This window comes from Peromyscus leucopus, chromosome 17, assembly GCF_004664715.2.
Source record: "Peromyscus leucopus breed LL Stock chromosome 17, UCI_PerLeu_2.1, whole genome shotgun sequence".
Taxonomy (NCBI): Eukaryota; Metazoa; Chordata; class Mammalia; order Rodentia; family Cricetidae; genus Peromyscus; species Peromyscus leucopus.
This window is the reverse complement of record NC_051077.1, coordinates 3,491,534-3,512,832: the sequence shown is the minus strand read 5'-3', so window position 1 is coordinate 3,512,832 and position 21,299 is coordinate 3,491,534. Positions and strand designations below refer to the sequence as shown.

At 53.6% G+C, this 21,299-nt stretch overlaps 1 protein-coding gene across 1 annotated transcript in view; it reads left to right on the top strand.

Annotated features, from left to right (window-relative positions):
* The window catches only part of Gas6 (growth arrest specific 6), a 32,441-nt gene extending 14,952 nt beyond the window's left edge, over nt 1-17,489 (top strand). The window contains exons 5-15 of the mRNA XM_028881250.2: nt 2,806-2,928; nt 3,612-3,734; nt 4,885-5,007; nt 5,858-5,979; nt 7,241-7,359; nt 7,567-7,756; nt 10,766-10,930; nt 12,519-12,687; nt 14,533-14,705; nt 16,059-16,287; nt 16,948-17,489. Of these exons, the coding sequence (XP_028737083.1) occupies nt 2,806-2,928; nt 3,612-3,734; nt 4,885-5,007; nt 5,858-5,979; nt 7,241-7,359; nt 7,567-7,756; nt 10,766-10,930; nt 12,519-12,687; nt 14,533-14,705; nt 16,059-16,287; nt 16,948-17,102 (1,691 nt within the window). The 3' untranslated portion in view covers nt 17,103-17,489. The remainder of the gene's footprint in view (nt 1-2,805; nt 2,929-3,611; nt 3,735-4,884; nt 5,008-5,857; nt 5,980-7,240; nt 7,360-7,566; nt 7,757-10,765; nt 10,931-12,518; nt 12,688-14,532; nt 14,706-16,058; nt 16,288-16,947) is intronic.
* The last annotated feature ends 3,810 nt before the right edge of the window (nt 17,490-21,299 follow it).

Sequence of the window (21,299 nt, the reverse complement as noted above, 5' to 3'; positions counted from 1 at the left end):
TTTTGCAAGGGGTGGATGTGGCATTCTTGGCCAAGTTAACCAGTCCCTGTGCCAAATTTGCTAGTGTATACTTTAGAGATAAATTTAACCCTCCAGCCGGACACTTTAAGCGTACTGGACACTGTATCCTGGCTTCAGGTGGGCTCCCATGAGGCCACAGAAGTTGTGGAATGATGAGGACCTCCCATCCTGACCCCTTATTTACAGGCCACTCTGACTTCACCCAGCCCCTACATGCTTCAGGAAAAAAAAATGGCATTTTCTCATGATCTGCCAGAAACTCCTCTGCAAGAATCGCAGAAACACTTGAAGACTCACAGGCGTGCTGCTGACTGTCATTTGTGCAAACCCAGCAGACTTTGGATGTAAACGTGGAGAAACCACAGAGGGGGAAAGGCAAACAAAGGGGATCGCAGAGCTCCCTGAGAAGCCTAGACTTGCTTCCCAGGCCCACTGTGGGCTCGGCGCCCAGCCCAGCCTGGCCCGGTCCAAGTAGAAGCTGCCAGCCATGGGGCTGACCTGAAAATCCTGGATGAGCAAAGGAATGCATCTGGGAAATCCAGAGGTTGGCTCCTGCCCTCATCTTCTGCCAGCTTCCCCCACCCCACCCCTGACCCCATCCCTGCCGGGCAGCAAGAACCCTCTTTGTCTAGAGGTCAGGTATGGGAACCAGAGGCCTGTGGGAAGGGCCCCCAAGAATGGAGCAAGCACTGGTGTGAGTAACCTGGAAGACTTTGACATCCTGCCAGGATGGCCTCTAGGAGACATTGGCCGATGCTCTTCTGGCTTGGCCTGCAACTGTTCCTGTAAATCAAAGAGAAACAAATGCTGGCTTCCTTCAGCCAGTAGAATAGGGGTGCCCAGGAAACAAAGCCAGAGATGTGGGTTGTCATGAGACTCAAAATGGCTGTCACCAACTGAAAGCAGAGAGAGAGAGAGAGAGGAGAGAATGAATGAATGCATATCTCATCGCTGCTTCCTCAAAGAGGGACAGCTCAGCCTTCCTCCTGGTCCTCAGCTCTTGGGTCTCAGCTTTTCATGTGCTGCAAAGGACCCACCTAACCCAGAACTTCCCGTTTGGATGCCAGGTGGAGTGCAGATCACCTGCCAGTGTGAGGCATGGGCTGGCCGGTGTCGAGGGATACGAGTGTGACGATGCTCTCGGTGTGCTGGACCACAGCCGACCCCCGCCTTCTGGTGCAGATGTGGGATTCAAGTGGCCAGATGACAGTGACCACACTGGAGGACAGGAGGGAAACGGGGTTGGTCACCCTCATCCAGTCAGAGCTCTGGGTGTGCTGTCTGAAGTCAGCCCCGTCTCTTGACCTTCTAACAGTGACAGTCTGGAGCCGGTCTTCCGTCAGACCCTGCACAGAGCAGAGTTGAAGGCAGGAAGCAGGGGACCATCCAGATGTTTAACAGAGGTGGTAAACATGCCCCGGGCAATAGGATGCCAGTCCAAGTAGGACACCAGTTGGCATGTTGTCTAACCTGGCAGAGACTGACCAGGGCTGGGAAGTGGCACCCCATGTGTCTCTAAAACCTCTAGAGGAGCAGTTCTCAACGTGTGGGTCGCAACCCCTTTAGGGATTGAATGAACCTTCCACAGGGGTCACCTAAGACCATCAAGAAACATATTTACAGCCGGGCGGTAGTGGCGCACGCCTTTAATCCCAGCACTCGGGAGGCAGAGGCAGGCGGATCTCTGTGAGTTCGAGGCCAGCCTGGGCTACCAAGTGAGTTCCAGGAAAGGCGCAAAGCTACACACAGAAACCCTGTCTCGAAAAAACCAAAAAAAAAAAAAAAAAAAAAAAGAAACATATTTACGTTACAATTCGTAACAGTAGCAAAATTATAGTTACGAAGTAGCAACAATAACAGTCTTAAGGTTGGGGGGTTACCACAGCATGAGGAACTATATTAAAGGGTCACAGCATTAGGAAGGTTGAGAACCACTGCTCTAAAACTATCTAGCTGTTGGTAGATAGGAGCCACCCCACGCCCTGCCCCATCCAGACAGAATATAGATCCTTTAGATGGGGCAGAACTTGGAGCCCTGGGCTCCTATGCTCTGGGTTATGCGCACATCTGTTCAACCTCTGAAAGGATTCTTTGAGAACGGGATATAATAATGGTTCTTTCTGTGACTTCCCTAACCTTGGGGTTGAAGCACATGCCGAGCTTTCCCACCCCCACCCAAGGCATAGTCGAGGCTGTGTCTGGAGGTCTCAGCTGTGTCCCTAAGGTACTCCATGGAGGTCAGTGACATTGGAAGATCTTTTAATTGCAGACTATAAACCAAAGACTGAAGCTATGTGGCTCAGACACCCCATGTCTTGTTCAGCTGGCCACTGCACACTTAACTTGACACCTTAGTGCTGAGATCGTGTGTGTGTGTGCGCGTGTGTCTGTGCGCGTGCGCACTCGTCTGAAAAGAGCGAGCCCTCCTGCCTATGCAGTAGGCTCCACCAATTTTGTGTCCTGTGTTCTGTGTCCTTCTGGGGAACTAGAAGACCCATTCCCTGGGAGACCTAGGCCAGCAGTCCCTCTTTGCCTGGCCCAGTGACAGTCACCTCCTCCCAGTAGACCTGGGTACTATTGCTGCAACTGGTCCCAGGGCCTTAAAAGTTCCTCACATTTGTTCCTGTCCAAGGTGGGGACCTCCATCACAGCTTAGCCCACACTGGAACCCTTAGGAGCTCCCCTGAGGCCTCACCAGTGGCTCTGACCATGCCCAACTATGTGAGGTAGGACTTTCAGAGATATCTAATGTGACTTTCTTTTTTTTTGTATCCTCCAACTCAGACTTGCCTGACCAGTGCACCCCAAACCCTTGTGATAAGAAGGGTACTCAGCTCTGCCAAGACCTCATGGGTAACTTCTTCTGCCTATGCAAAGCTGGCTGGGAAGGCCGGCTCTGTAACAAAGGTGAGAGTCCACAGCCCCACCCCCTCTGTCCCACCCCCTCTCTGTCCCACACTCTCTGATCACACCCTGCTCCACCTGCTCCTTACTCACTACCCATGACTGGGAGCTCAGCCATACTTCTAGTCTGTCCTGGGACAAGGCCCTGATGGACAACCTCAGCATCCCTCTCGGGAACCCTTTGCCCGTCCAGGGTGGCATGCAGCAGCCCCGAGGCTCACTGAAGCTACAGACTCCTAGAGAGTTGAGGCAGCCAGAGAGCTGTTTTAGGACTAGGATTGAAAAGGAGGAAATGCCACATGGGTCTTAGCACCCCAGCTAAGGGGCCCCACCTTGGTTTACTCAGGTGAGGGTGAGGCATCAGGTAAAGCTACAAACGAGATAGCAGACCCTGCCCAGCCCTTCACTCTGGGCAGCCTTGCTGCATCCACAGGTCATCTGGATAGTTCTGTTCAGGGTTCCAGACAAGGGTGCTGTGTGTAGGTCTCGTGGCTGCTGAGCTCCGATTGATTGATGGGTCCGTTTTGTCCTTTACCCCGTCCCTTGCGCACCTGGAGACCTTCAGAACTGAGTCTGTGGCTCTCCCCACCTGCAGCAGTTCATCTCTCTCTGGTCCTCACGCTGTCCACCTGAGGCCAGCAGGGGAGTGTCCAGGTAGAAGCCCCTCACTCTTTCTCCATGTCCAGATGTCAACGAGTGTGGCCAGAAGAACGGGGGCTGCAGCCAGGTCTGCCAAAACAAGCCAGGAAGCTTCCAATGTGCCTGCCATAGCGGCTTCTCGCTTGCCCCGGACGGCAGGAACTGCCAAGGTAAGTCCCTGGCTGAGCAACTGCGCCCCACCTACCTCCCTGTCCCGAGAAGGGAGTGAGCATCCTTTGGAAATGGTCCAGCCCAGCATCGTGGACACGAGTCCCCAGCTCGGAGAGCAAGGGCAAGGACTGCCCGTCCACACTGGGGTTTCTAGATAACTTCAGCCCACAGAGCCTGCAAGACCTCCTGTGTGGTCACAAGGCGTAGATCTCCGCAGCTGACTGCAGGGGGAACTTGGCAAGGGGGCAGGCCGCGGTACCTCTGTGCACCTGCCGCACCTTCCAGACCCTCCCGGCCCAGCGCAGACTCCCCCTTCCCTGCCCCCCACGAACACAGGAGCAGATGGGGCCTCCCCACTCTGTGGTCCCATTTCCCCTCGGCCCGGAGCGGGGAGCTTGAGAACGCCCAAACAATCATCTCAAAGTGCATGCTCCAGCTGTTCCCCCTGAGCCGATTTAGGGTACAGAGGGATGGCGCTCAACCTCTGCTCCAACGCAGATGGACCAGAGTGTCCCTGAGGAACCGAGGCTCACAGGACTGGGCGACAACAGCCTATGTGGATGGTCCAGATGGCTGCAGGGTGTGGGGCCAACCCAGGATCTGAGTGCCAATCTGATGAGACAAACGACTATTTCCTCCACCCGTTTTGGAGGAGAAAAATTTATTCTCATCTACCTCAGAGTTCACCTCTGACAGTCACAAGGAATATTCTTAGAAGGTGTGATTGTATGGGGACAGTCAGTCACTGTGTCCTCGTACCTATGTGAAATGTGTGGGAAATGCATATGGGAATGTATAGGCCTCCCCTCCTGTGTCCTTATTCCAGGAACAGAGGCCCTCTCCTTGTGGCTTTTGTCCCTGGCCTTGACCAAGGGACACAGCCCCCACACTTTAGTAGCAGGTTGAGGAGGCCTGCCTTGCTTTGTGGATCCTGAGCAATGAAGCCTACAGTGTACCCAGTGTGGGGTGAGCAGCATGTGGCCCCTGGGCCCCCCCATCACTTGACACCCACGGCGAAGGCATCGTGCCTTCCTCCTCCCGTTCTCCACCCTCCCGTGCCGGGGCTGTTCTCGCCCTCTGTCCCCAGTGGCCGCTGCAGCTGTCCCAGACCGGCCTGTACAGCCTTGGCCTGGCTGGCTTTGCTTGCAGATGTAGACGAGTGCGCGGACGCGGCTACCTGTGGGGATGCACGCTGCAAGAACCTGCCGGGCTCCTACTCCTGCCTCTGTGATAAGGGATACATGTACAGCTCCCAGGAGAAGACCTGCCAAGGTACCCATGCCGCGGCCACCCAGCTTGCTTCCTCCTTTGACCCTTAGCCTAGGACACATGTTGGTCTCTGCCTCCACATGGGCTGCATTGCCCTATGGCTGGCATCCATTGGTCCAACCTCCCAGGAAGTCATTGTATACCCACGAAGGTTGGAAAAATGTCAGGACCTCCTGGGGGTCTCTGTGCACCTTCATTGAAGATGACCCCTAAAGTCAGTCCTCTGTCTCATCCCTTTCTCCTGAACCCATTGTGTCCATACATGTATGCTCACACAGAGTGCTCTCGTACAAGTGCACGTGTTCCAGTGTGTGCCCAAATGAGGACACACCTGTGTTTACCCTTCCCCCGCCTTCAGGAGAGTCCGTGAAGATCCTGAATTCCTTGCTAGACTTTGGCTTCCTCCCAGCCCTCTGTGCCTGCAGTAGATGACGGGGAATGGTGTGCTTATTCCCTCCCTGTGGAGGTTTACCATGTCCTGAGAGCAGAGACATACAAGATTATGCAAGAGGCTCCGAGAGATAACTGGGGGAGCCCTGGAGAAGAACTGAGCCCCCCAGGGAAGGGAACACGGAGCTAAGGGTTCAGAGGGTCCTGCCCTGCACCGTTCTCCACAACCCACACAGACATGCTCGGTCCCTCCATCCCTGGGCCGGTCCGCCGGTCGGTCCGAGCACAGACCTCAGATACCTTTAGCTCTTCACTTCTGTCTGGGAAGCAGGGACCTAAGAGACAGGCCTCTGAGGCGGCAGGCTGAGCGATGATGTCTACAGCGTGTCTCTGGGAAGAGTAAGTGGGGTTGCTCGGTGTTTGGGGCGTTCCCCACGCCTACCCCGAGTCCCTTTGCCGGCAGATGTGGACGAGTGTCAGCAGGGACGCTGCGAACAAACCTGTGTCAACTCCCCGGGCAGCTACACCTGCCACTGTGATGGGCGCGGGGGCCTAAAGCTGTCCCCAGACATGGATACCTGTGAGGTAGGTGACCCTGGTGTCCACTGGGTGGCCCTGCGGAGCCCCGTGCTGTGCTTTGTGTGGGACCCTCTGCTACTGACTGGTTATGACGGAAAACTCCCACTAGCTCTCAGGACCACGCGGCCAGCCAAACCTCTGTTTGGTTGTGTTGATGAAATCTCCATAGCGACTCTCCACTCTCAGCTACGTAGCCTGCTGGTGCAAGCCCAAGGTGTGATGTGTTCACACCAGGATGTACAGTGCACGTGCGCGTGCGCACGCACACACACACATGCACGCACACATACACACACGCACACCACGCACTCAGGGCACACACACACACACACACACACACACCCCATGCACTCAGGGCTCTCTAACAAGCTAAACAAACTTTAAGGAAGTTGTGCATTGATGGCATTTTCTGAAAAACAGCAGCAAGTGACCACGTGCCATGATGACTTTGCAAGTCACAGACCTAGGAAGCAGGATAAGCATTTTCCAGTTATGAGTCTGAAGCTCAAGTCATCTAGGTCCTTTGTGAGGCTCCCCATTGCGTGAGATGGTATCCTCCTGAAGGGCCAGGGGACCAGCACTTGTGTGCTCAGGCTCCCTGCTGGCCAGTGTAGCAGTGCAGAATCCTCTGTCTCTCATCCCCTCTGGAAGCCAGCTTAACCTGCTTTAATTCTACCCTCTCTCTGGTCAGTGGGAAAGCCTACAGCATAAATCAGTTTCTTGAACCATAGTCTTCAAGGCCTTTGTGTTCTGCTCATTTTGTTAATAGTATACTAATTTTTACACGTCTCTGTGCTCCTCTGTGAGTTGGAAGAATTTCATAATTTAAACACCACTAGCGAATAAGAACAGGTGAGAAAGAAGCAGGTGATAGAAGACACCAGAACCGCCGGGCGGTGGTGGCGCACGCCTTTAATCCCAGCACTCGGGAGGCAGAGGCAGGCTGGATCTCTGTGAGTTCGAGGCCAGCCTGGGCTACCAAGTGAGCTCCAGGAAAGGCGCAAAGCTTCACAGAGAAACCCTGTCTCGAAAAACCAAAACCAAAAAAAAAAAAAAAAAAAGAAGAAGACACCAGAACCCTGGGCCTCTGCCTGGGGGCACCAACGTGGGATGGGTCATATAGACTCTGGGATTTCCAGGGGTGGGCTAGCCTTGGGATCCTGGAAGATCAGAGGATCTCCCCCAGTGTGACCAGGACCTCAAAGTTGTTTAAAAGGCAGCCACAGGGCATCCCCCGCCCCAACACCTTCCGATTATCTCATGGCAGGACATCTTACCGTGTGTGCCCTTCACCATGGCCAAGAGTGTGAAGTCCTTGTACCTGGGCCGCATGTTCAGCGGCACCCCTGTGATCAGACTACGCTTTAAGAGGCTTCAACCCACCAGGTGAGAGCCAGGCACACAGGACGGCAGAACCCAGGTGAGAAGGCTGAGCCAGGGCTCCTAGTTTCCAGGAGCCCAAAGCCACTCAAGATCTCTGAGGGAACCAGCTCCCCACGTCCTGGAAGGTGTCCCAGGGGTCTTGGCCCTGGGACTAGGCGGCCCGGTACCCCCTGCCCTCTGCCCCACTTTGTTTCTCGGGTCTGTTGACAGGCTGCTGGCTGAGTTTGACTTCCGAACCTTTGACCCCGAGGGAGTCCTCTTCTTCGCCGGCGGCCGTTCAGATAGCACATGGATCGTCCTGGGGCTGCGGGCCGGGCGGCTGGAGTTGCAGCTGCAGTACAACGGTGTTGGCCGGATCACCAGCAGCGGGCCCATTATCAACCATGGCATGTGGCAGACGGTGAGCGGAAGGCTAAGGCTACCCCTAGCAGTCGGCGCTGGATGTGGCCCGTGGGTGGGACCCCTGCTCTAGTTAACCAGAGCTGCTGCTTCCTTGGCTGAGTGTGGCTTACTCAGAAAGGGCTTCCTGGGACAGCCGTGTGGGCATCGGCCCAGAAGGTACTAGAATAATTGCATGAGGAATGCTCAAACATTGAAGGCCAACAGAGGAGATAGATAACTAGCTCAGAACACCCAGGAACCTGAGCACTGAGACGGGGATCTTCTGTTCATGTGATCAACAGTCTTCTGCCCTCGGCTCCGGCTGCTTCCCCCACAGGAGTTTGGGTGACAGACAGTGACGCCCTACTCAGGAATCACTTCCTATACCCCAGGCAATAAAACAGGCTTGGGAATTAATGTTTGGAAGAAAAACAGAAAGACATGGTTTTTCCCTTTGCAGTGAAGACAAAATGAAAAATCCATGTTCTGCTTTGCAGACAGACATGGACCCCTGCCATCTCTCCAGCTACCGACTGCTGTCTGTCCTCCTTCCCGGCTTTGAGGGATCAGAGTGTCTGTAGCAGAACAGGGAGGATCCAAGGAAAGAGGAATCCTGGGGAGAGGGTGCCCTCTACACAGCCGTGGGGACAAGCCTGGACTAGGACCAGGCAGGACCCAGGCTGGGAGCAGTGACCATAACTTGATTCTGTCTAGGTGGCAGCTCACATAGCCTGAACCCATGGCTCAGTAAGAGAGCATCACAAGTTCTGGCCCTCAGTGTTCCCTGCCCAGTCATTCACAACTCTGCTCTTCTGACAGATGCAGGAAAACACTAAGTGTGCCTCCACCTCAGCTAAAAAGGATACCGATGTTCTGGAAGATGGGGACCATACCATATCTAATGTACATTCATTCCTCCTACACAGCTTCAAGGCGTTCCTATGTGCAAAGTTTCTGAGGCATTTGCTTGATCATTCAACCTCGCTCCACCCTAGACAGTAAATTAACTGTTAGGGGTTTAGAAGAATTTCGGAACATGTATGTTCTTCCAACGGCAGCGCCAGCATAGGGGGAACCATGATAGAGCCAGCTCAGCGGCTGATGGGATACTTCAGGGCTGAGGATGAGCGAAGGAAGCGGGCATTAGGACCTGGAGCCTCTTGTGAGTAGCAGAGAGATTGTATAGGTTGAAGAGGCAAGCGTTTGCATGGGCCACAGAGGTGGGGTGGTTGTGGGGGTCTTTTTTTTTTTAGGCTGCAGGGACAGGAAGTTGAGTAGACACACCAATGCGAGACCTAGAGTGAACTGATGTTCGGGCCTGGGCTGCCCTGAGGAAATATCGGGGTTTCTTCTGTAGAAACCTGGAAGCCAGTGAAGGCATGTGAAGGAAGCAATGACTTCTTCTCCCATCCCCTTGCACCATTATGGGCACCTAGCCACAGTTAGCCGTGCTGGCCAGCTGGGCTGCCAGGCCCCCCGGACAGGCTGGGCTCAGTCCTGGATGTCAGACCACCCGACGCTTCAGTAGTGAACGAGTTCTTCGCCCACTCAGTCCCTTCTCACATAGAGGAGATTACGCCTTTAGTAAATGCATTTTTGTACGCCCAGCCCAGCGTCTGCCACTGTGGTCACCTTGGGCATAGCCGAGAGTGTGTCGCCCACTTCGGGGATGAAAGCCCTCCAGAGTGGGGTTCTCCTGCGAGAGGTCATTTCATGGATCCCAGAGTCAGCTGTGGTACTGCTGCTGGGCAGAACCTCATCGTCCGCATAACACTGGCTAAGGGGCATCCAGGAGCTGCATTTTCTGCTCCTGGTCCTCTAGAGCCTAGACAGCAGAAGATCCATTGCTATGTCAGATGAGATCAGCCCGGGGCCGCAGCACTGATGTAGGGCATACAAGCCTATGTCCAGCCCACGCTGATAACCCTCCCGCCCACAGTCATCATACTTGCTGGGGTCAGAACTGAGAGACTGAACTTGTTCAACTGAGGAACTTCGGCTTGTTAACAAATCTATGCAGAAGCCAAGGTCATGGCACCCTTCACAGTACAGTCTGTGGTACAGGACCTGGGGCCTGGAGTGCAGCTGTCGGCTCTACAGAGCTCCCCTGGGCTGTTATGGGACACTGGGTTTGTGTCACATGTGAGAAGAGTCCAAACATGGAGCTCGTGTTAGGCTTCAGTTTGGCTCTGAGCCAGCAGTTGGCTGGCTTCGGATGCCACTCTGTAGCCTGGAAGTTCCTCACACAGACACGCGAGCCACTGAGGGCAGCACTCCATACCAGTCCAGTGCCCAGCGTCTCAGGCCTGAAGGACGTCTGAGGATGAGCGAACAGCTATCATCTCACTTGACCCAAGACAACATGCTGTGCTTGTCCTGGAGCAGGCACCATGGACGGCCAGGCTGCAGTTTCTCAAGAGGCCCGAGCCACATCAGACATGGCTCTCTAGTTCTTTTAAACTGGAATAAGCATCAGTAGGGCCTTTCTGTGACTGTCTTCTAAAATACACCGGGTAGTGGTCTGCTTTAATTTCAATCCCAAATGTATGGGAGAGGCTAGCCCTCTTCACATGAACCCTGACCTGTGAGCTCACAAGGGGAGCCACAGAAGTGACTCTAAGCAAGGAAGGGTGTGGGGAGAACCCACAGAGGTGAGAGTGAGCATGGGCTCTAGCAAGGTTAGTGCCTCCTGGACACAGGTGATATGGGTGTGGTCTTGTGAGGCCAGACTCTTCCTGGACCGGATAAACTTGGGTGGTGTTTCCCCTGAGGTCTGGTGTCCTTGGCCCAGGTGACGTGAGCATGGTCTCATGGGTCAGGCTCCTAAACACATGGTATGGCATACCCCCCACTGAGGTCGGGTGTCTCTGGCCCAGGTGGCATGGGTATAGTCTCGTAGGTTGGGCCGTTAGACGCAAGTAACATGCCATGTCTACCCTGAGGTACGGTGCACTTGACCCAGGTGATGCGCCATGGGGGCCTTCCAGAAATGACCATCTACCTGCCCTCCCCGCCTGACCCCCTTCAGATCTCTGTGGAGGAGCTGGAACGCAACCTTGTAATCAAGGTCAACAAAGATGCTGTGATGAAGATTGCCGTCGCTGGTGAGCTGTTCCAGCTGGAGAGAGGCCTGTATCACCTGAATCTCACTGTCGGGGGCATTCCCTTCAAGGAGCATGACCTCGTCCAGCCCGTAAGTCCAGCCCTGACCATGAAGGAGAATGCAGCAGGCTCAGGCTTGGCTCTGCCTCGAGGGGATTTGCCCTCTACTGAGCCCATCTCACAATTTGAGGGGCCCCAGCTGGCAGCCAGTCGCTGTACATAATAACTAGCCACTTCCACTCATGATTCTCATTTAAGTGTTCCTCTGACTTAAGGACAAAAAAAGTCTATTTTGCAGTAAAGATAAAACACCTCATTTTAAAAAGAAAAAGAAAGAAAGAACGAAAGAACTTTTTGGATATGTCCCAAGAACATTTTGGGTTGTTAGCCATACCTATATTTCCTGTGGGGGAAGCTCTAAATGGGAGGCTTTGGATCACTTTTCAAAGTTCTATTTTTTTCTGTCCTATGCCACACATGGCCTTTGTACCTCATCTGTCTCTAGCCCAGTGGTCAGAACCCTTGTTTTGGGGATGGCAACATCCACCACAGATGGAAAACCTGTTTGGTAGGTGATTGACCCAGTCACCACAATTCAGGAGAGTCCCAAGGGGATGATAACATCCAACATACCATTGCAGATCTTCAACACATAAGATGAGGTGACCTGACTGGATTATATAACAGCCTTGCACACAGTGTATGGTCATGAGGGTGACCTGATTGGATTATATAACAGCCTTGCACACAGTGAGTGTGTGGCCATGAGGGTGACCTGATTTGATTATATAACAGCCTTGCACACAGTGAGTGTGTGGTCATGAGGGTGACCTGATTGGATTATACAACAGCCTTGCACACAGTGAGTGTGTGGCCATGAGGGTGACCTGATTTGATTATATAACAGCCTTGCACACAGTGAGTGTGTGGCCATGAGGGTGACCTGATTGGATTATATAACAGCCTTGCACACAGTGAGTGTGTGGCCATGAGGGTGACCTGATTGGATTATATAACAGCCTTGCACACAGAGTATGGTCATGAGGTGACCTGATTTGATTATATAACAGCCTTGCACACAGTGTGTGGCCATGAGGGTGACCCGAATGGATTATATAACAGCCTTGCACACAGTGCATGTGTGGCCAGGAGGTGACCTGATTTGATTATATAACAGCTTTGCACATAGTAAGGTGACCCGATTTGATTATATAACAGTCCGCACATGGTGTATGGACAAGCTGGGACTAGCATCCCTGGCCTGGTTTTTCAGCTTTGCTTTGTAGGCTCGAGGCAGAGGAAAGCACAACACAGTAAAACGTCCTGACCTGTGCAGTCGGGTCAGGCACCTGTCCCTCCACCCACAATGAGGATGTCCACCCAGCAGACGGAGCAGGTGGCTGCCTCACTGATGCATGTGCCCTCATCCTGCATGGATATAGGTGTCCTGAAATGTTTTGAAAAGTGAAGAGCTCTTTTGTGAAGGAAAAAAAAACAACTCCCTATATTGTTTTTACACTATAGATTTACACACACACAAGCCAGAGGGCCCTGCCAGCAGGTTCAATGGCGCCAGACTCGTGGTGACCTCTCCTGCTCGGGTCTGCCTGCCGTTATGGTTTCCTGGCTCAGGAAAAACACAAAGAAAACACATAACCAGGAGTTATGTGTCTTTCCAGATTAACCCTCGCCTGGACGGGTGCATGAGGAGCTGGAACTGGCTGAATGGGGAAGATAGTGCCATCCAGGAAACGGTAAAGGCAAACACCAAAATGCAGTGCTTCTCTGTGACCGAGAGGGGCTCCTTCTTCCCTGGGGGTGCATTCGCCTTCTACAGCCTCAACTACAGTAAGTGGGTGTCACCCTACCTGGGGTAGGACCATGTGGCGGGACTTCCAGGCAGCGATACGCTAGAGTGTGGGCATCCATCCATCTAAATGGTTCCTACCTCAGTGACGAGCTGGCTCCCCACAAGCTGGGGCAGGGCTCAGCTCCCAGGACAACTCACTGGACGTCACATAGAGTTAGCCATGGAGGAGGAAGTGATGGAGACGTGGTCCAATGGCCAGAAAGTGGTAGAATGGGCAGGCCTGTGTAGGGAGGGGACTACCTGGAAGAAAATCTGGAAGGTTAATATTGGACATGTCCGAACGTCTGTGACAATTCTCAGAAGCATGCCAGGCCTTCACTGGCCAGTGACTTCATGAGGCTTAGCAATCAGAGGCGATGGAGAGGTGGAAAGAATATGAAGTCAGGAAGGCCAGTCTGTGTCACCCTTGGAAGGGGCCCTGCAGCAGGATGGAGCCTGGCAAAAGTGTGTTCTGCTGTGCTTCTCAAAAAACAGGATCGGGGAGGGAGGATGCATGAGATCTGCATCTCTTGGATGCGTGGACAGGCCAGTGCTGGAACCGAGAGCCACCAGTCCCCTGGGGATGACCCAGGGGGCAGAAGGGTGGACACTCAGGTCTTTGGCTCCTTTAAAGCAGAACCCATAATTTTTTAAACTATAACAGTCATTGGGGGCCATTTTGGGGCCCTTCAACCTCAAGTTCTGGGAAAGAGTAAGGATATCTGAGAGTCACCATGCTGAGGAAACTTAGCACACAGGCAAGGTCTGGTGTCTTTGCTGAGCACCTGCCAACTAAGGTACATTGACCTCTTCCGTCACGACGAAGTGTTTTTATTATCTTTTGCAATCTATGTTCATATACTCCATGAACTATTGAGAATTCACCCCTATAGATGTCATCTAGGAGAGGGCAGAGGACTTGATTTGACCGATGGTGGGTGGGGCGGGGAGAACAGGCCAGCTCCGGAGCCTCCCACACACCATAGAGAGCAGGGAGGCTGACCAAGTGTGTGCCAACCTTGATTCACTCACAGCAGCTCTCTCTGGTCCATGGCGTTCTTCATGAGGGACGGACTTAAATATCAAGACTGAGGGATTCTTCTGGCCTCCCAGTCAGTGAAGGACTCCCCCAGGGTGAGGGGTACAAGCTGTTTGCCCTGGAAGAAACAGAATCTACCTGTCCACTTCAGGGTGTAACCTTAGATACAGATGACATGAAGTGTCACCTCGCTGTGTCTTAGACACGAGGCCCCCATGTGCATTGTGTGGGGATGAGTTCATGACCTAAGGCTCTGGAATGCCAAGCCATGGCACCCAGAGCACAGACACACATAGGGCTTTCTGGAGCGATGTGTCTCACATCTGTTCATGGGCGTGGCCTTGTAAGTTCCTGCCAGCATGCATGCTTCGGTGTCTCCTGGAGCTGGCAGAAGGGAAGTCGAACATTACCCAGAGCAGGTGCTTCGTGAAATCTGCAGGGGGAGATGGGAAAGCAGGGCAGGGGATGGCCCTTGGCGCTGGCCTTGTGGCTCCCCGGATAGGTCTTTGTTCCCCGGAGGGCACTTGGAAGAGGGGAGCGGCCATCCCCGTGCCCAAGTGTCGATGGTCTACACTCAGGGGTGGAGGTCTTCTCACTCTCTTCCTGCGCGCTCGCTGTTGGGACACTAGCAGGTCTTGGAGGTCCGGCCATGGTGCATACTTCCTCCCCCGCTGGCCTTTTCACCGGGAGGGTCCCTCCCGGGGTGCGCAGAGCTGTCCCTTGGGGCACTCCAGTCTGAGTCGCTGTTCTCACCGCCGCCTCTCCGCCCCTTGTATGGCCTGGTGATGTGCGGCTTTCATTGCAGCCCGGACATCGCTGGATGTCGGCACGGAGACCACCTGGGAAGTAGAAATTGTGGCCCGGATTCGCCCTGCCACTGACACGGGGGTGCTGCTAGCCCTGGTGGGTGACAACCACGTCGTCCCCCTCTCTGTGGCCCTGGTCGACTACCACTCTACAAAGAAGCTCAAGAAGCAGGTAGAACTGAATGGCGCCCAGAAGCAGCTAGAATCCCGGGCCGGCTTGGACTAGGCTACCCCGACCTCCGAGCAACCCCCCCCCATCGACCCCACCCTTCCCCTTCAAGGAGAAGTCCCGAGGCTCTGCCCACTCTCTGGGCTATTGACTTGTTGAACCTTTCCCTGCCCTGGAGACTCCTTCCTAGTCCCAGGTCTGAGTACACAGAGCGAGGTGGCGCTCTCCGTCTTCGGGGCCAAGGCTGCAGTACCCATCACACAGGCAGGATGGGGAAGCCACGCTACTGCTGGCCCAGGGGGCGGGTGGTGCAGCCAGGGTGTGAATCCTTCATCTGAGCTGCTGCCGCCGGGCCATGGTGCAGGATGTCCCACACTAGAGCAGCGCTTCATGTGACTCAGGAAGTGGCACTGGAACAGGGACACTTCCCGTTTCTTTCAGAGTCAGACCCGCTGACCTCACCGTCAACTCTGATAACTTATCAGATGCTCATGGTGGGTGGGTGGGGGCCCTGGAGTCAGCTGTCCTTCAGGCAGGGCCCTCCCTCACTGAAGACTCTGCTGGTCTCTTATAGAGCATGAGGCTATTGAGAGGATGTTTGTCTTCCTCTCACGTGTCCCAAAGAGAAACGTGGGGCAGACAGGAGGATTTCTATCTCCCACCTGCCCAGGCCACAGAGCCAGGCTGGCTCCTTATACTAATTAGTCATAATGAGCATCATAGCCATGCTGCATACCACCACGGGGACCAGACTTCATGCTGCTGGGCATCTTGACCCAGCCCTCGCATGCATGATGAACCACTGCCAGCACCAACTATTCACCCCGGAGAGGCCAGGCAGTGTGTGCGCTTCCCCATGCTGGAACCACAGCTCCAGATGACAGATGTGTCCTTTCACACCCTTTTGAGAAGTCAGCTCAGGCTGGGTGACCCAAGTCCTCACAGTTTCCCAGGGGCTTTCAAAGGTTGTATGTGTATGCATACTATGTGCCTGTGGAGACCAGGAGAGAGCCGCAGATCTCCTAGAACTGGAGTTAGAGATGGTTGTGAGCCGTATGGATGCTGGGGAGAAAATCCAAGGAAGTACTCTTACCCACTGAGGCATCCCCCTCTTAAAACCTCTCAGCTGCTCCCTGCTTTACATTGCAGAGAAACCGAACCCCCGATAGGAAAGTACCAGGGTTCCTAGACACCCTCGTACCCAGGGTTGCAGGGCTACCATACACCCCCAGGGGCTAGTGTTGAGGTGGCCAGCCTATGAGGACCCGAGACTAGGAAGGCAGAACGGGGGTGCACTGACCCCACATAGCTCCTTTGCTTCCTTATCCCCTGAGCACTGTCCTGGTGTCCCTGCAGCTGGTGGTCCTGGCAGTGGAGGACGTTGCCCTGGCACTGATGGAAATCAAAGTGTGCGACAGCCAGGAACACGTAGTCACCGTCTCCCTTCGGGACGGTGAGGCCACCCTGGAAGTGGACGGTACCAAGGGCCAGAGTGAAGTGAGTGCCGCCCAGCTGCAGGAGAGACTGGACACACTAGGGGAACATCTGCAAGGCACTGTGCTCACCTTTGTTGGAGGCCTGCCAGGTAGGAGCACTCTGGCCCTAATGCCCATGGCGGGCATCACCTGAACCAGTATGGCTGACTTGCTTCACACATGGGCGGTGATAATGATGGAGACGGGGTTCTGGTTATGGGAAATACAAATGCAGACTGGCTTCTGTGCTGGGGTTGCCGGGGGTGGGGGGGGTGCTCTTAGTAGTACAGTCCTTTCTCTGGGCCACCCATTGGGAAGTGTTGTCTGGGAGCCCACAGAGGGGAGGATTAGCAGGTGATACAAGAGTCAGGTACCTGACTGTGACTGCCAGGGGTAGACAACTTACACAGGCCCAGGGGTGGAACACGGGAAGGAGCTCTAGAGAGGCCCAAGTCCTTTTGCTAGGTCAGGTCTTTACTTTAGCAACCAACAGACTTTATTTTAACCAATAAGGCTTCAAAGGAGATAAGGGCCCGTAGTCTCTGAAGCATGGGAACTCATGAGGCAGAGAGATCATACGCATGCCTGGGAGGTTGAGGTGTAAAGATGCATTATGCCTGTGCAGATCTGTATCCCCATGGGATGGTACCCTGCAGAGGAAACGCCCTGCAGAGAGAAGGCAGGCAGGGCTGGCTATGTGCATCATAGAGGGCGGTAGGTGGTACTCCCTGGGTGTAGCTCTGCTCAAAGTGTGGTCTCCTGCTGCTCAGAGGTTCCAGTCACTTCTGCACCTGTCACGGCATTCTACCGTGGATGCATGACCCTGGAGGTAAACGAGAAGACCCTGGACCTGGATGAGGCCTCCTACAAGCACAGTGACATCACCTCACACTCCTGCCCGCCTGTGGAACATGCCACACTCTAGATCAAGCTGCTCATAGTACCCATGCACAAGAGGCCTTTGCACCTTCCTACAGCCAAAGGGGAGCAGAGGAAAAGACACACAGCACTGGCTCCTCTTGAGCAAGTCCCCCGACACTGGAGTGGGTGGGCTCCTGCCCTCGTGCCTGGGTTTTCTTGAGAGATTTCTTTGCCTTGTAACATATCTGTACATAATGGGACTGGTTTCAGGTCAGCGGCTGCTCAGAGAGCCCCTTGGCCTGGTGGGAGCTGGCTGGCGAGGGTTGGGCTGGAGGGCCAGCAAGTTGCAGCTGAGTGGTTTTGAAGAAAATAATTCTGTTATTTTTATTACCACATGCTTCTTTCTGATTCTGAAATATGGAAAATAAAATATTTACAGAAACCTTTTTAACCCTGGGTTGGTCTCTGTCTCTCTGTCCTAGAGGTCTCTCAGAACTGGGCTGCCTTCAGGGTAAAAGGGATTTGAGCGCATCATGACACAGGCTCACAGCTGGATGGGCTTTTTCTGGGACCCCTGTGTCCCAGGCCAGGCAGCTGTGGCCTACCCCAGGAGTGTCTCTTCACAAGAATGATGGCAAGGGCTGGAGCCAGGGTTTGCCAGCAAGCCTCAGAACCTCAGTTTCTTCTGCAAATGCAGACAGTCCTACATGGCTCTGCCATCAGCCCCACACATAGAACCCTTCTTAAAACTCCGCTGGCACCTAGTATGTAGTGTATCAACCTGTACATACTCTCTCATTTCTTCCTCTACTGGCCATTTGCCTCTCTTGGCTGCCTCTGTTCCATTTAAAAGAAAAGGTCTGGTTTTCTGTTTCAAAGCTGTGAGCAGAGCTGAGGGAGCTGCACCCTCCCTGGGCAGCAGGAGGCACAAGAAACAGCAGCTTGCTCAGTGTCTCCAGGCTGCCCTTTGTTAATAAGGGAAGAAGTGGGGAGCCACTGATTTTAACCCCAGCATCCTGGAAACTCTGGGGAAGACAGGACAGGAACAACACTGTCGAACACAGCTCCGACGAGGTATGGAGTACAGTCCTGCCCAGGATTCCTCGCTGCCTCTGTCCTCAGGCAGCCTCAGGAGCCCATAGCCTCCCAGAGGCCAGATGTGTCTTCCACTGGTCAGGCAGCATCCCTAGACCCTCAGTGGTTTTTCCTTGTGTTGGAGGCAACTCTGGAATGTTTTCATGGAATGTTCTCATGAGTGCCCTCCAACCAGCCCCACTTCTCCCCAGAAGGTCATGAGGCCAAGAACAGAGTGGGACAAATGCTGGTTTGGAGCTCAACCGCACAGACGAGAGGGGGGGGGAGCCACATATTTGGCATTCCTTATCTGCCTTGGGGAGGCAACAGCACTGTGTGGGAAGAACACAGACACCTCTCTTCCCTGAGGTTGCATCCTCAGCCTTGGCTGGCACTAAGCCTTATACCATCTCCTGCCAAACAAAACAATAATGCATCTGCCAGCTGCCTACCCTGGGCTCCTTGCTCCCCTGGGTCCAGGTGGCCAAACTACAGAGCACCAAGGGGAGCACCAGGAGACTTTTGAGGGATGGTGCGGACTGTTTGGAGGAAGAGGGTGGGATGGATTGTATGGTCTTTATCATCTGAGTTGATTGCAAAATTCCTTTTCTAGGGAAGGACTTTCACCATTTTTGCATTGCTCTTGTATCCTTGAGGCTGTTTCTTGAGCCTGGGTCCCTCCCACGCATTCAGGATTGTCAGCACCCCGCCCTCCTCAGGTTCTATCACACTGCTCTTGCATTCACATACTCTGGTAAAGAAATGTGTCTCCAGATTTTTCCAGATGTACCTAGGGCAAAGTCGCCTTTTAGAAACCACTGTTTCAGGGCAGGAGACCACTTCACTGTATTTCTTATCACAAAGCCCGCAGATTGATGATGCATTTAAACATAAAAGAATGCTATGTGCTCTAACTGAAGGCAGTGGCGACACTCAGGATCGCAGGATCCCTGTCCAGAACAGACAATGACTTCCTACAAATCTGAAAGAGTGACCACCAGAGAGAGAAGCAAGGAGGAGACCCAGGCAGGCCCGACAGAGCATCCTCTGCTGATCAACAAGGATGTGCACACAGAGGCGTGTCTGTGGATCCATGCCATCCTTTACCAGGCTATGGACACTAGGTCTTGAGAAGCAGAGCTCTAAGGGCTCTGTGACCCACAGAGGAGAGGGTGCAAGTGGAACCCTGACTCAGGCAGGCTGATCTGGTGAAGCAGAAGAGCTTAGCTCAGTGTCTCTCACCAGTGGGGCATGGCCCACCACATACATGACCACACACACTCATGCGAGTCGTCAGCTGGTACCATACTGCAGACTCAGGACAACCCCATCTCCCATCAGTCCAAAAGCAGATGCAAGAGATAGATTCAATGACAAAACGGGTGACCATGAACAAAACTCACTAACCAGAGCAGAAACCAAACACAGAGCAGACCCTCAGGTGGCATTAAAAGAGACAAAGTCTTCAAGGGATGGCTGGGCCAGAAGCCACTGAGCATGCAGGCTCCAGCTGGCTTCCCAGCCTGGTCCACACAAAGGCAAGGACACTGGAGAGTATCTGCCCGCGCTGCAGGTTAGTGTGGCTTGTGAGGGCAGTTCTGGAGACTAGGGTACAGAACCTTACCATTCTCCAAGACAAGGGAGGAAGACATTTTTGTGGCAATGAACAAAACTATTGACCTTGGCATGCAACGTTTCTCAATAGTTCTTGCCTCCAGTGGGCATAGGCTCTATACCCAGACATGCAGTTCTGTTGTTCTTCAGAGACCTGGGGGCCAGCTTCAGGAAGTTCAGAAGTCGAGCCCATTGGGCCCAGGACCCAGGACGACTGAATACAAAACTGGGGTGCTGTAATATCAAAGTAAATAGGGAAGTGTGGGGGTCCTGCACCAGGGAGGCTCCGGTGCCTTGGAAACCCTCCTCCCATCAGCCTCCAGACCTTGGCTCTTCTCTGTGCGGTCATTACATGGATGACACGTTCTTTGACCCAGTCCTGTAAAAAAGCAGCCTACTATGTGGCTCCTTGCATCTCTGTGCCTCTGGTCATTCTCGTCATCCTGAACCTCACCCCCACAAGTGACAGGAATCTTGCCGTCACTGTGTAGGATACTTCTTCCACAGCTAGCACGGTGGCATGTCCAAGCCCCTTGGTAGAGCTGCTTGACTGTGCATACTGGGTAGATGTAAGGCAGGGACCAGAGCCAACTCGCCCCTGGCCCCATCAAGGAGCAGTGCCCAAGGCCCCCTCCAAATATAAAGAGGATTTTGTCCTGTTGCCTCCAGGTTCAGTTCTAAGGAGCTGTTCACAAATGCCTCTGAAACTGGAGTCCTAAGAGGTGTTAAATATAACATTGGTGTAAATATAAGTCAGAAGAACATTGTTTGATATTGGTCCAGGGTTATAGAGAGGCTGAGGCCAAGCTCCTGGATGTTGTAGGGAAGCAAGACTGTGCTAGATCCAAGGTCCGTCAGCATCAAATAGAAACCAAGATACTTTCTCAATAAAATGAAGAGTGCACAGTGACCAGTCCTCAGAAACTGGTGGCTGTCTCAGCCCTTCAGGGATCGGTGAGCAGCTGCAGCACATCTTCTCCACAGACAGACCTGTCACCTTCCTACATGGACCTGTGTTGTGGGCCTTTGTGGGAAACCCTGTTTAGAAAACCTTTCTAGCCTGCCCTGGTGAGATCTGCTGGACCGAGTGGCCTTGACCAGCAGGGGGCGCAGGAGCTGCATCTTCACAGACTGGTCCTCCATCCCCACCTGCTAGTTCTGGACCTCATCAAGAGGGGGAAGAAAGGCCCCAGTGTCCACGCAACAGCTAATTAATGAATAAACCAGTGGCCACAAGTCAGCAGAGCACCACGGGGAAAAATGAGGGTGAGATTTGGAGTCCACCAAAAGGTGGATCTTACACAGAGGCAGAACTCAAAGGCCTCTAGAAGTAGCTTTAGGTATCTACTCCAAGCTTGTTTTCCTTCAAATCAGAAAAGTAGAGTTCAGGGGTTTGGTCTGCTCCTTCTTGGGGACATGCTCACAGAAGTGGTTTTGTCTGTTCCTTCTCAGGGACGTGCTCACAGAAGTAGTCAACCTGTAACGCATTTCCTGAAGGAACAATCTTCACCCAAAGAGATGCCTGGCTCCCTTCCCTTTGCAGGGTAATAGCAACTGATAACCAAGGAGACTA